The 14161-nt window shown below is 48.2% G+C and overlaps 1 protein-coding gene across 1 annotated transcript in view; it reads left to right on the top strand.

The window, feature by feature from the left end:
* Nucleotides 1-5188: 5188 nt before the first annotated feature.
* LOC129694011 (disks large homolog 4-like) overlaps nt 5189-14161 on the top strand; it is a 69627-nt gene continuing 60654 nt past the window's right edge. The window contains 1 exon segment of the mRNA XM_055630736.1: nt 5189-5562. Coding sequence (XP_055486711.1) covers nt 5446-5562 — 117 coding nt within the window. The 5' untranslated portion in view covers nt 5189-5445.

The raw sequence follows: 14161 nt of genomic DNA, 5'->3' as shown, positions 1-14161 counted from the left end.
GGGACATTTGTTGGACAGGCATGGACAAGCTGGGCTGAAGGGCCTGTTTCCATGCTGTATAGCTCTATAACTATAGGGTATTGTGGGCTGGTGGATGTGTGTGGGGACTGGAGGGGGCTACGGAGATAGGGAGGGGTACAGGTGTATGGGGGGGGAATGCATTCTCCCCTCCAGCTCTTCAACCCCCACCCCTTTAAGTCTGAAGTAGGGTCCCGATCCAATATGTCACCCATCCTTTTTCTCCAGGGATGCCACCTGTCTCGCTGAGTTACTCCAGCACTTTCTTTAGTTTAGTGATACTGTGCAAAAACAGGCCCTTCGGCCCACCGGGTCCATGCCGACCAGTGATCTCCGCACACTAGCACTATCCAACACACACTACGGACAGCTTCCCATTATACCAAGCTAATTATCCTGGATATTATCCTGTAGGTGTGGGAAGAAACTGGAGCACCCGGAGAAAACCCACGCAGGTCATGCGGACAAACTCTGTAAGGGCAGCGCCCGTAGTCAGGATCAAAGTCGGGTCTCTGGTGCTGTGAGGCAGCAACTCTACCGCTGCACCACTGTATTTACCAAACATTGAACAGTCGGGACCCTTAATCTGCATTCTGGAGTCCCAACACACAACCATTTCCGCTGACCTGTGAGGGCCACACTTATTCACCATATAATGGTCTAAAGAGGCTCGGTGTGATGTGACTCAGCTTCGTTTAACTGTTTGCGGCTTCTCATTGACCAGGCGGGGCAAGGGTTAATGCCGAGGGTCAAGGAGTGGGGTATCTCATGGCTTGTGAATGTGGTGGTGCGAGCATTCTCAGCGGGCTCCATTAGAAGGGCAGAGTTGAGGCAGAACAATGAGGTAATCCCCTTTCTTTGACCGTGCTCTGCGGAACTGAAACAGCAGCAGGGAAGCAAGATGATTGAGGGGTTGGAGGGACTCGAGGAGCAATTATGTAAATGGTCCTGGCTCTCCTGGGAAGAGTGCAGTTAGTACAACTGAAGCCTCCGGGATGTTGGGAAGTGAGCACAGTTAACTGCGACAAGATGTCTCACCTTCACCAGAGCAGCACTGGGCAACGCGGCAAACTCGGAATCAATCTGTCAGTGTTTCAGTGAAGGAAAGGCTGGTGGATGGAAGTGGCTCAGCCCCGTCTCTGTAGCAGGACAGCACATAGAATGGCGGGCCGCATTCCACAGACTCCACACTCTCTCCCGCTGCAGAGGGGAGGGAGCATTGTGCAGTGGGGTTATTTTACAAAATTAAATTGAATCAATTAATACAAGAATAATACAAAACAATATGAAACAAACCCACCACTAGAATAGCAAACCACCCAATTATCTAAACAAATATTCTTAAATGTCAAATGCACTCTCAAACAATGATATCACCGTCCTTATTGAGGATACCCTCCACCCCCCACCGTGCACCATGGTCCTGCATTAAGCAGCTACAGCTCTCCTGTCCAAATGCCTTTTAGACCAAAGATCTTATAGCGAAGCAAGATAGGCTACTATAATAGCTTCGCTATAAGATCTTTGTTTTAGACCAGGCTGGAAAGGGTGCAGAGAAGATTAACAAGGATGTTGCCAGGACTGGAGTGCCTGAGCTACAGGGAGAGGTTGGGGTGGCTAGGACCTTATTCCTTGGAAAGCATGAGGATGAGGGGTGATCTTATAGAGGTACACAAAATCATGAGGGGAATAAATTGGGTAAATGTGTAGTCTTTTGCCCAGAATAGGAGCATCCACACCCGAGGACATAGGTTTAAGGTGAGGGGGGAACCTGAGGGGTAACTTTTTTATACAAAGGATGGTGGGTGTATGGAATGAGCTGCTGGAGGAGGTAGTTAGGGCAGGTACTATCGCTGGAGGAGGTAGTTAGGGCAGGTACTATCACAACGTTTAAGAGACATTTGGATAGGTACATGGATACTTTGGTTCCGTGCAAGTTCTCCCGACCAACAGAGGAAAGACTTCTATCTCCATCTGGCCTGAAGGGAGGAGGTGGGTGGGACTAGGACACAGGGACGAGCTGCCTCCGGGATGGAGGGTGGGATGAGCAGCACGCCTCCAGGAGAACGTTTTAGTCCCGCCATCCTCAACAGCCTTGAGTTGGTGACGTACGTGCCTGTGTACAGTGAGGGTTGCTTCAGTCCTCTTACCCTCTCACACTACCCTGCCCTGCTTAAAGATGGTGGCTTTGCACAGCAGCATTTGGAAAGTGGCACAGAGTGAAACAGATGCGAGTGTGCAGATCCTGTCTGAATTAGATTAATTAGCCTCATTGTAACATCCCCCCCCAGGCTTCAAGGCTTCTAATGAGCTGCGAGTTGAGGAGAAGGTCCCACAGCTGAATGCAACAGGGAAGCAGAAGTTGCAGGATTATACCATTCACATGTATCTATATCTGGGTATTTCTCTTGGTTTAAATACATACTCTTGGGGGAGAGACAACTTAGGTTGGATATAGAGTAAAACTCTGTGTGGCACAGAGGCACAGCCTCACAGTGGCCTTGACCTCGGGTGCTACTTGTGCAGAGTTTGCACGTTCTCCCCGTGACCGAGTGGCACAGTGGTAGAGTTGCTGCCTTACAGCGCCAGAGACCCGGGTTTAATCCTGACTTACGGGTACTGTCTGAACGGAGTTTGCACGTTCTCCCTGTGACCCGTGTGTGTTTTTTACGGGCGCTCCTGTTTCCTCTCACATTCCACAGAAGTACAGATTTGTAGGTTAATTGGCTTTGGTTAAAAAAAATTAAAAAGTGCCTTTAGTGAGTAGGCTAATGCTAGTGTACGGGGTAATTGCTGGTCGGTGTGGATCCTGATGGGCCTATTTCTGTGCTGTATCTCTAAAGTCTAAAGTCCCTTTGCTGGGGCATGTTGGGGGGCTTAGGCCCATCGGGAGTGGGTAAATCCCTGAGGCTTGGGGAACCTGGTCTCCAGTTCCTCTATCTCCCATCCCATGACACAACCTCAGCCAACATTGGTGGGAGTGGTGGAGAAGCTGAGGGAAATTCGGTGCCCAAAGGGTTAAAAAAAATCTCCCACTGCAAGAGCTCAAAAATAGCACCTAGAGCCTTGCGTGGACTATTTATAGGCTTCACTTGGAACAGTGGGACTGGAGTCTTGCATCTGCTGCTCTCCGCACAACTCCTGCGCTAAACCAGAAGTTGCCCGAGAAAACTCTCTCTAAGTGTTGACCATGTTGTGGCACCACCTGTAGACCTCATGTCATCAACCCTCTCAACTGCTCCATTGCTGGACACACCTCATCCCTAGAAGTTCCTTCCGAACCCCCTCCAGATCTCCCTGTGCCTTCCATATGCTCCCTAGACCACCCTCTTCTGGAACCCAAAGGCATGGATGTGGAGAGGATGCTTCCACTAGTGGGAGAGTCTAGGACCAGAGGCCACAGCCTCAGAATTAAAGGACATACCTTTAGAAAGGAGATGAGGAGGAATTTATTTAGTCAGAGGGTGGTGAATCAGTGGAATTGCCCTAGAAGGCTGTGGAGGCCAAGTGAATAGATGTTTTTAAGGCAGTTGACAGATTCTTGATTTGTAAGGGTGTCGGGGTTGAGAGGGAACGATAGGTCAGCCATGATTGAATGGCGGAGTAGACAAAGGGTCGAATGGCCTAATTGTTCCCCTAGAACATACCTAAGGGACCTACCCTAAAGTCCCCTTCTTCAATGCCCGTGTAGTCTTTCATTTGCTAAAGATATTGAGGAGACATTGTTTTATTCAGGGTCCCCAGAAGGAGCACGTGTTGGTACAAATGACACCTTCTCCCATCATGGCCAAGGGGAAAAGGCTTGGTCGCTGAGTTTGGGACCATTTGTTTTTTGGATATTGGGGGAATTAAGAGACTGTGCAGGAGACTGATGCTGATAGATGATGCTACAGCAGGCATAGTAGGAACAGTTTCATTATAGAAACATAGAATTTGGAAAATAGGTGCAGGAGTAGGCCATTCGGCCCTTCGAGCCAGCACCTTCAGGTGTACCCCGGATTTCAATGTGATCATGGCTGATCATCTAAAATCAGTCCCCCGTTCCTGCTTTCTCCCCATATCCCTTGATTCCATATCCCTTGATCCCTTGCACTGCAGTGGAAGGCAACTCATCAGCACCTTCTCAAGGGGCTGTCAGGTTTAGACATGAACAGCCATGCAGGCCAAGTAACTAGTATGGAAGGGTGCCTCACCCTTGCTCAGAAATAGTTGGGGGAATGGGATCATAGAGTCATAGAGTGATACAGTGTGGAAACAGGCCCTTCGGCCCAACATGCCCACACCGGCCAACAATGTCCCAGCTACACTAGTCCCACCTGCCTGCGCTTGGTCCATATCCCTCCAAACCTGTCCTATCCATGCACCTGTCTAACTGTTTCTGAAACGTTGGGATATTCCCAGCCTCAACTACCTCCTCCGGCAGCTCGTTCCATACACCCACCACCCTTTGTGTGAGAATGTTACCCCTCAGATTCCTATTCAATCTTTTCCCCGTCACCTTGAGCCAATGTCCTCCGGTCCTCGATTTCCTGTGCATCTACCCGATCTATTGCTCTCATGATTTTATATACATCTATAAGATCACCCCTCATCCTCCTGCGCTCCACGGAATGGAGCCCCAGCCAGCTCAACCTAGACTCAGCCTCGTCACTAATGCCGACGGCTCTGGGCCAGGGTAGGGGGCAAGCGATGAAGTGTAACTGGCCTCAGTACATCAGGAGAGGAGCTACAGGAGTGTGTGTGTGTGTGTGGGGGTGTGTGTGTGTGTGTGTGGGAGCAATGCAGAGGTTGCGCAGGGGATAGTGAGCCAGTCTGATTAGCACACACAGAGCTGATGGACGGGGGAATTTGGCAACTGCTCTCCCTACACTGACAGCTCCTCCATGAATTATACATGGATGTAGTTAAATCCTCCAGCGCTGCTTCACCCGACTGTCTCCGCCTCCCGCGGTTTAAATCTCCGCTGCAGGAGATGGCGAGAGCATTAGCCCTGTGGGTTGGTAGCTTCCGGATCCATTGCTCCACTGTTCTCTCCCCCTCCCACCACTTCCCCCGCCTCCCCTCCACATCCACCCCCCCCCCCCCCCCCCTCCACCTTCCCCCTCATCCCTTCTTCCGTTTGGTAAATCCTCGGCAAGCTGATTGGCTCGGAATTCCCAGGGCTTGCAGGCATGGTGTGCAAGCGATCGGGGAGAGACAGAGAGAGCACAATGATGGAATACTGAGCAAGCGGGAGAGAGAGAAGAGAGAGAGAGAGAGAGAGAGGAGACAGGTTTCAGGAGGGAAGGAGAGAGAGATGCAGCTGGCTGAACAGACAAAAGGAATGATCTAAGAGCGCCACTTGCTAAGGATTGTTTTCCGGCCTCGGTTTCTGACAGATCAGCATCCTCAAGCCCTGGGATAACATTTATTTTATTTTATTTTTGGATGGGGCTCCATATAATGTCACCGCCAATTAAAGAGCTGGCCTGTTTCTCTCCTGTACTGTGTCAGTGCAAGGTGGTATGTACCAACAAGACTCTGTCCCTCATGTTCGGCTGTAAGGTGAGTGCTACCCTCTCTCGCATACCCTAGGTAGGACCACGCCACTTCATCACCGTCGTATTTTTAAAGGACATTTTAAACTGCTTCTGTGTGGGTCTCTGTGGAATTGGTGTGGAGTGGTGAATCTGTGGAATTCTCTGCCACAGAAGGTAGTTGAGGCCACACAGTTCATTGGCTATATTTAAGAGGGAATTAGATGTGGCTAAAGGGATCAGGGGGTATGGAGAGAAGGCAGGTACGGGATACTGAGTTGGATGATCAGCCATGATCATATTGAATGGCGAATGGTGCAGGCTCGAAGGGCAGAATGGCCTCTACTCCTGCACCTATTGTCTATGTTTCACTGGCCCTCCCCTGCAAAGTTCTCTTTTTTGCATTTCAGCATATCATTTAGCAAAAGCTGTCAGATGATCTGGTTGTTGAAGGAAACTTGTTTATATCTCTGTTGGTCGGGGACGGGCGATACGCTGTTAGTGAGCACCTGGACAAGTAGTGAGGGCGCTGGGGGTGGGGGGGTGGGGGGGGGGCAGCTGCATCCGGAAGCCTCAGCTACTTGCGCTGGGCTGCATGTCCCCTGCCTGGTCTCCGGGCCTTCCCATCCGCACAGGAGATCCTTGGGCCCCGACCTGGAGCTCACCTTTGGCCTGTGACCCCATCCACCATCTGCTCCTTCGTGGGATAGAACATGGAACGGGATCAGGCCCTTCATCCCACAGTGTCCGTGGCATTCCAGTTGCAAACCAGATGCACTAATAGTCTGAATAAGGCGCAGCATTCAGTATGTTGCCTACCCAGGCTGGGTACAAGTATTGGAGTCGTCTAACTGTATCCAGTCTGTATAAACATAGAAACAGAAAAAAGGTGCAGGAGTAGAGGCCATTTGGCCCTTCGAGCCTGCACCATTCGCCATTCAATATGATCATGGCTGATCATCCAACTCAGTATCCTGTACCTGCCTTCTCTCCATACCCCCTGATCCCTTTACCCACAAGGGCCACATCTAACTCCCTCTTAAATATAGCCAATGCACTGGCCTCAACTACCCTCTGTGGCAGAGAGTTCCAGTGATTCACCACTCTCTGTGTGAAAAATGTTTTCCTCATCTCGGTCCTAAAAGATTTCCCCCTTCTCCTTAAACTGTGACCCCTTGTCCTGGACTTCCCCAACATCGGGAACAATCTTCCTGCATCTAGCCTGTCCAACCCCTTAAGAATTTTGTAGGTTTCCTTGGGGAGGCCTCACTTTCACAGCTTCCTCTAGGCCAGAAATGTGGGGACTCTCATAGCATAGAGTTAAAACAAAATTCTCTCATGGAATATAGGTGTGAGTATTAATCGTCCTTCACCTTTGTCCGCTCAATCAGTCGCTCCCTGAGCTGCTGCAGTCCTTCTGGTTATGGTGCTCCTTCAGTGTTGTTGGGGTTTAGTCCCACAGTAGCAATAAATGACTGATGGCGCTTTTCCAAGTCAGGCTGCTGGTGCAGGTGTCTCCATATACTTGCTTCTCTTGCCTTCCTTTAAGGCAGAGTCATGGGTTCTTATAGAAACATATAACATTCTTAAAGGATTGGACAGGAAAAATGTTCCCCGATGTTGGGGGAGTCCGGAACCACAGTTTAAGAATAAGGGGTTAGGCCATTTAGGACTGAGATGAGGAAAATCATTTCCACCCAGAGAGTTGTGAATCTGTGGAATTCTCTGCCACAGAAGGCAGTGGAGGCTAATTCACTGGATGTTTTCAAGAGAGAGTTAGATTTAGCTCTTCGGCTAACGGAATCAAGGGGTATGGGGAGAAAGCAGGAACGGAGTACTGATTGTGGATGATCATATTGAATGGCGGTGCTGGCTCGAAGGGCGAATGGCCTCCTCCTGCACCTATTTTCTATGTTTGGGCAGTGCTGTCAGAGTGGCCCAGGTGAGTAAGTGGAGTATATACAGGTGTTGCACACTACAGCCGTGGTGGTGGGGGTGGCCAGGAATGTTCAGGAGGGTGGATAGAGAACCTAGAACGTGGCTGTTTTGTGCTAGATGGCACTGGGCTTGATTGAATAACTATGATTCAATAACTCTTGAGAGTTGAGAGACTGCACTAACCCATTCTTCTGAATGCTCCTTCTGCCAATGTGTTGGGCGGCACAGTGGTACAGCGGTAGAGACAAGGGTTCGATCCTGAGCACGGGTGCTGTCTGTACGTAGTTTGTATGTTCTCCCTGTTCTCCCTGTCTGTTTTCCCCGGGTGCTCCGGTTTCTCCTCCCCCAATCCAAAGACGTGCAGGTATGTGGGTGAATTGGCATCTATACATTGTTACAGGATGGAACTGGTGTATGGGTGATTGTTGGTCGGCATGGCATGGGCTCCGTGGACCAAAGGGCCTGTCTCCACGTTGTATCTCTTTTAAAAAAATATATATACATGGCTGGCCCAGTTGCATTTGTGGTGAAAAGCAAAGGTCGGTTTTATATGTGGGTGAGTTGGCTTCTGTCAATTGTCGCTAGTGTGTAAGATAGAACTAGTGTGTGGGTGATCATTGGTCGACACAGACTCAGTGTGGACAGATTCAGTCGTACAGACAGCTTGAAGGGCCTGTTTCCATGTGGTATCTATAAACTAATTCAAGCACATGGTTGGCCCAGTTGTATTTGGGGTGAGGAGCAGAGGACCAGGATATGGGGGAAATCATTCACTGAAAGGTTCTGGCTTTCCTTCTAAAGAAAGTGTGAAGAGGGAGCATGTGGTGGGAGTCTGATTCTGTGCTGTACTCTCCATACTTGCTGCCTTGTCCTTGTTGGTGGGCAGTTTCCCAGGCAGTTGGAGATGAGGACTGGAAACGCTGAAGCAGGAATGGGAACAGCCAACATCAATTGATCCATGAGAGCTTTCACCTCAGAAACATGAGCCAGCTCAAGGGCTCTGACCAATGGAAATCTGTAAAACACAGAATGGGAAACACTTGGGTCTTCCTTACCTTACAAAATTCTTAAGGGGTTGGACAGGCTAGATGCAGGAAGATTGTTCCCGATGTTGGGGAAGTCCAGAACAAAGGGGTCACAGCTTAAGGATAAGGGGGAAATCCTTTAAAACCGAGATGAGAAGAACTTTTTTCACACAGAGGGTGGTGAATCTGTGGAATTCTCTGCCACAGAAGGTAGTTGAGGCCAGTTCATTGGCTATATTTAAGAGGGAGTTAGATGTGGCCCTTGTGGCTAATGGGATCATGGGATATGGAGAGAAGGCAGGGATGGGATACTGAGTTGGATGATCAGCCATGATCATATTGCATGGCGAATGGTGCAGGTTCGAAGGGCCAAATGGCCTACCTCTGCACCTATTTTCTATGTTTCTATGTTTACAGAGAGAGTCAGGATTGGAAAAGGTTCTCATGAAGAATGAGGGTATACCTTGGAATAGACGCCAGTGATATTTCTTCACTTCACCCTCTGCTTTTTACTAATGTATCTATCTGATGATTCCTGAGATCAGAAATACTTTATACTAAAGATAGACACAAAATGCTGGGCTAACTCAGCGGGTCAGGCAGCATCTCTGGAGAGAAGGAATGGGTGAAGTTTCGGGTCGAGACCCTTCTTCAGACTAAAAAGGATGTACTGGTACTGGAGGCAGTCCAAAGGAGATTGACTAAATTAATTCCTGGGGTTGGGGCACAGTGGCCTGGCTGGCTGAGCAGCTGCCTCACAGCGCCAGAGACCCAGGTTCCATCCTGTCCGTGTGGAGCTTATATGTTCTTCATGTGACTGTGTGGGTTTCCTCCGGGTGCTCCAGTTTCCTCCCACATCTCAAAGACGTGCGGGTTTGTGTGTTAATGGGCCCTCTGTAAATTGCCCTCCTAGTGTGCATGAGAACGTGGTGATGGAGCTCGTGTGAATGGCTGATTGATGGTGAGGATGGACTCGGTGGAACGATGGGTCTGTTTTCATGCTATATCTTTAAATCTTCAATGAAATTCATACTTGCTGCAGCTTAATGGGCCATAAATGCAATAACACATGGACAGTGTATAATAATCAATAAAACAATACATTAATACGTTATACTGTACTCGGTGACCTTAATACAGGGAAAAAACAAAGTTCATATTGTAACCAAAGACACAGTCTTTGGAAGATCATAGCTGCTGAGGTTAGTGTTATGTAGCATTCAAGTGCTTGATTCAAGAGAGAGTTAGATATAGCGCTTATATAGAAAAAGCTTTTCAATGTACCTCGGTACACGTGACAATAATAAACACAGAACAAACATTGCCGTTCGGCCGTTATTGTTTATGTTTGCCTAAACATCCAGAGAGCAGTGCTGAACTACTTTCAATCTCTTTGATGTCCCTCAGACTATCCTTGATTGGACTTTGCTGGCTTTACCATGCACTAAACGTTATTCCCTTATCATGTAACTGTACACTGTAAAAGTATCGGTTGTAATCATGTGTTGTCTTTCTGCTGACTGGTTAGCACGCAACAAAAAGCTTTTCGCTGTACCTCGGTACACGTGACAATAAACTCAACTGAACTGAAACTGTTCAGATTGATTGATACTTTGTTTTGCACACCATACTCAAGGTATGCAAAGAGTCACCACGCATAAGGCAGCGGAAGGAAGGGTTTGAAGAAGGGTTTTGGCCCGAAATGTTGCCTATTTCCTTCGCTCCATAGATGCTGCTGCACCATCTGAGTTTCTCCAGCACTTTTATCTACCCAGGACAGCGACAACATTGAATTGAATACTTTATTGTTACATGTGATAAGTCACAGTGAGATACATTGCTTGTACACCTTGGGTATGCAAATAGTGGCCATGTAAAGGGCACTTATAAAGTTACAAGGTCCATCTGTGCCAGGTCCACCTTTGTTCTAACTCCCCCTCCCACTCCCCCCTCCCTCCCTCACAGTGGTTACAAAGTATTGATTATTATCCCCAATGGTCCCTCTTTGATCTTGGAGCCTCCCCCCTTCCTCCCAACACCGGGTCCCTCTTTGTTCCTTCCAAATTCCAATTCCCTTTCCCCAAATTCCCAATGCAACCTCGCTGAAGACTATTGGCAGTTTAATCTCTGCCTCAGCATTCCCAATTGCAAGGCCATTACTCATAACCACAATTTCCATTTATACAGCACATTTAATGTAGCTAAACATCACAAAGTGCCCCAGGGAGCCATAATCAAATCAAAGTAGATGCCAAGATGAATCAAGAGATATCAGGGCAGTTGACCAAAAGCTCAGTCACAGTGAAATACTTTAAGGAGCAGAATTAGGCCACTCGGCCCATCGAGTCTGCTGTCTCAGTCAATCATCGCTGATTGATTTTTCCTTCTCAACGCCATTCTCCTGCCTTCCCCACGTAACCTTCGACACTCTTCAAAAACCTGCCAATCTCGGCTTTAAAATATTGCCCAGAGTTGGTGAATCGAGGACCAGAAGACACAGGTTCAAGGTGAAGGGGGAAAGATTTAATAGGAATCTGAGGGGTAACTTTTTCACACAAAGGTATGGAACGAGCTGCCAGAGGAGGTAGTTGAGGCTGGGACTATCCCAACGTTTCAGAAACAGTTAGACAGGTACATGGATGGGACAGGTTTGGAGGGATTTGGACCAAACACGGGCAGGTGGGACTAGTGTGTTGGCCAGTGTGGGCAAGTTGGGCCGAAGGGCCTGTTTCCACACTGTATCTATGCTGTCTGACCTGTTGAATGCTTCTAGCACTCTTGCAGATTTTCAGAATCTGCGGGATTTTGATTTCCTTGTAAGTGCATTCACTGTGATTCACTGGATGTTAAAGTTAGGAGAAGACAAGCAGAAGCGATCGGTGGATCTTTACCGTTCCGTCACTGTCTGTGTGAAATGTATTCTTTCCAGCCACCCCCACTCAGTCACTTAGGGCTAATTATGAAGAGTGCCTCTCCTAGAGCATTCTCTTTTAATTTATGAGCTGTGGCCTTAATTGGCAAGAGCGTACGAATTGAGAACAGGAGTTCGCTATGCAGCCCGTCCACTAGTGGGAGAGCCTAGGACTAGAGGTCGTAGCCTCAGAATGAAAGGACGTTCTTCTAGGAACGAGATGGGGAGAAATGTCTTTAGTCAGAGGGTGGTGAATCTGTGGAATTCATTGCCACAGACGGCTGTGGAGGCCAAGTCAATGTATATTTGTAAGACAGAGATTGACAAATTCTTGATTAGTACGGGACATTAGAAGTTATGGGGTGAAGGCAGGAGAATGGGTTTAGGAGGGAGAGATAGATCAGCCTTGATTGAATGGAAGAGTAGACTTGATGGGCCAAATGGCCTAATTCTACTCATATTCCTTATGACCTTATGAACTCCCCCCTCTGGTTCCACAGATCCTCTTCATTCCCTGTTTGGGCACCAGCTCATCTGCCCAGGACTTGTCCTGGTGGAATGATGGGATGAGTTACAGGGAAGAGTGCATATCACCCCAGGGACTGTTGTTCTCCCTCAGCTCGATGCGAGACAGAGCCAATAAGCTGCTGAGGGGGCAAATGTACACCCAGGATGTTGTCGTCTTCTGCATCGGGATGGAGACGGTTTCTCTATTCTGCCTTTTGAAAGGGAATTTATCGTGTTGAAAACCTTCAAGAGATCAGGCAGAATGTGGAGATATGTGTACACGTTTCAACTTATGAATGAAGAGAAGAACTTGTTCATGTGACTCCCTGAGCTGTTTGGGTAACGGTTATTAATGTCACATGTACCGAAATACAGTGAAAAGCTTTTGTTTGAGTGCTGTCCAGGGAAATCCTACTTCAAGCCAAGTACAAGTACAACAGGTAGTGCAAAGAGAAAACTACCAGAGGGTGGAATACACTGTTACAGAGTTACAGGTACAGAGAAAAGGTGCAAGAGGTAGGTTGGAGGATTGAGACTACATCCTAGGCTATGGAAGGTCCGTTCAGTCGTCTGTTTGCTTTGGCTGTTTCTGAATCTGGTGCAATGTGCTTTCAAGGTTTTCAGTTTGGATTAGTTGAGTTTATTGTCACGTGTACCGAGGTACAGTGAAAAGCTTTAGTGTAGTGTGCTATACAGTCAGCGGAAAGACTATACATGATTACAATCAACCGGTCCACAGTGTACAGATACAGGGTGAAGGGCAAGTTCAGTAAAACCCGATTAAAGATATTGCGAGAGTCTCTGTATGGGTAGATGGTAACTAAGGACCACTGTGGTTGCTGGCAAGATGGTTCAGTTGTAGCATTTGTATCATCTGCCAGAAGGGAGAGGGCAGACCAGGGAATGAGCGGGTACAAAAGGTTCATGATTGTGTTGGCTGCTTCCCCGAGGCAGCAGAAAGTGTAGATGGAGTCAATGGTAGGGAGGCTGGTTTATCTACATCTACAATTTCATGCAGTCTTGAACCGACTTATTCACAAACCAAGCCGCGATTAAACCTGCTGTTGTACCCAATAGTTTTACTGTCAATACGATCATGGTTGATCAGATCTTTGCCCCGTTGTCCCACCTGCTTCCCACAAGCCTTGGTTCCCAAAATGCTGTCGGACTCAACCTTGTATACTTCAGTGACTCTTCCCCCACACTTGCGTCCGCTATGATTGTATTAAATACATTCAACCTTAGATCAAACGAGCCGCTCCTGATCTTCTTGCCTCATGTTGTACACCCAGGTACAGTGAAAAACTGGATGTTTTGACCCGAAACATCACCTATCCATGTCCTCCATAGATGCTGCCTGACCCACTGAGCTACTCCAGCACTCTGTGAAACGTCACCTATCCATGTTCTCCACAGATGCTGCCTGACCCACTGGGTTACTCCAGCACTCTGTGAAACATCACCTATCCATGTTCTCCACAGATGCTGCCTGACCCGCTGAGTTAGTTCAGCACTCTGTGAAACGTCACCTATCCATGTTCCCCACAGATGCTGCCTGACCCGCTGAGTTACTCCAGCACTCTGTGAAACGTCACCTATCCATGTCCTCCATAGATGCTGCCTGACCCGCTGAGTTAGTTCATCACTCTGTGAAACGTCACCTATCCATGTTCTCCACAGATGCTGCCTGACCCGCTGAGTTATGGTGCAGCAGCATCTGTGGAGCGAAGGAAATAGGCAACGTTTCGGGCCGAAACCCTCCTGGAAATAGGCAACGTTTCGGGCCGAAACCCGGAAGGGTTTCGGCCCGAAACGTTACCTATTTCCTTAGCTCCATAGATGCTGCTGCACCCGCTGAGTTACTCCAGCACTCTGTGAAACGTCACCTATCCATGTTCTCCACAGATGCTGCCTGACCCACTGAGTTACTCCAGCACTCTGTGAAACGTCACCTATCCATGTTCTCCACAGATGCTGCCTGACCTGCTGAGTTACTCCAGCACGCTGTGAAACGTCACCTATCCATGTTCTCCACAGATGCTGCCTGACCCGCTGAGTTACTCCAGCACTCTGTGCCCTTTTGTGTATTAACGAACATCTAGAATTCTTTGCTTCCACGATTCTTAAACCCTGACAAAGTTCTGATAAAGGGGCCTTGACTTAAACTGTTAACTATTTCATTTGTGCACAGATGCCAACTGACTTGGTTAGTATTTTCAGCATTCTGTTTTTATTTTTAATCATTT

The sequence above is a fragment of the Leucoraja erinacea genome, unplaced genomic scaffold (assembly GCF_028641065.1).
Source record: "Leucoraja erinacea ecotype New England unplaced genomic scaffold, Leri_hhj_1 Leri_51C, whole genome shotgun sequence".
Lineage (NCBI taxonomy): Eukaryota > Metazoa > Chordata > Chondrichthyes > Rajiformes > Rajidae > Leucoraja > Leucoraja erinaceus.
Note: the sequence above shows the minus strand (reverse complement) of the source record. Positions and strands in the feature narration are given on the sequence as shown.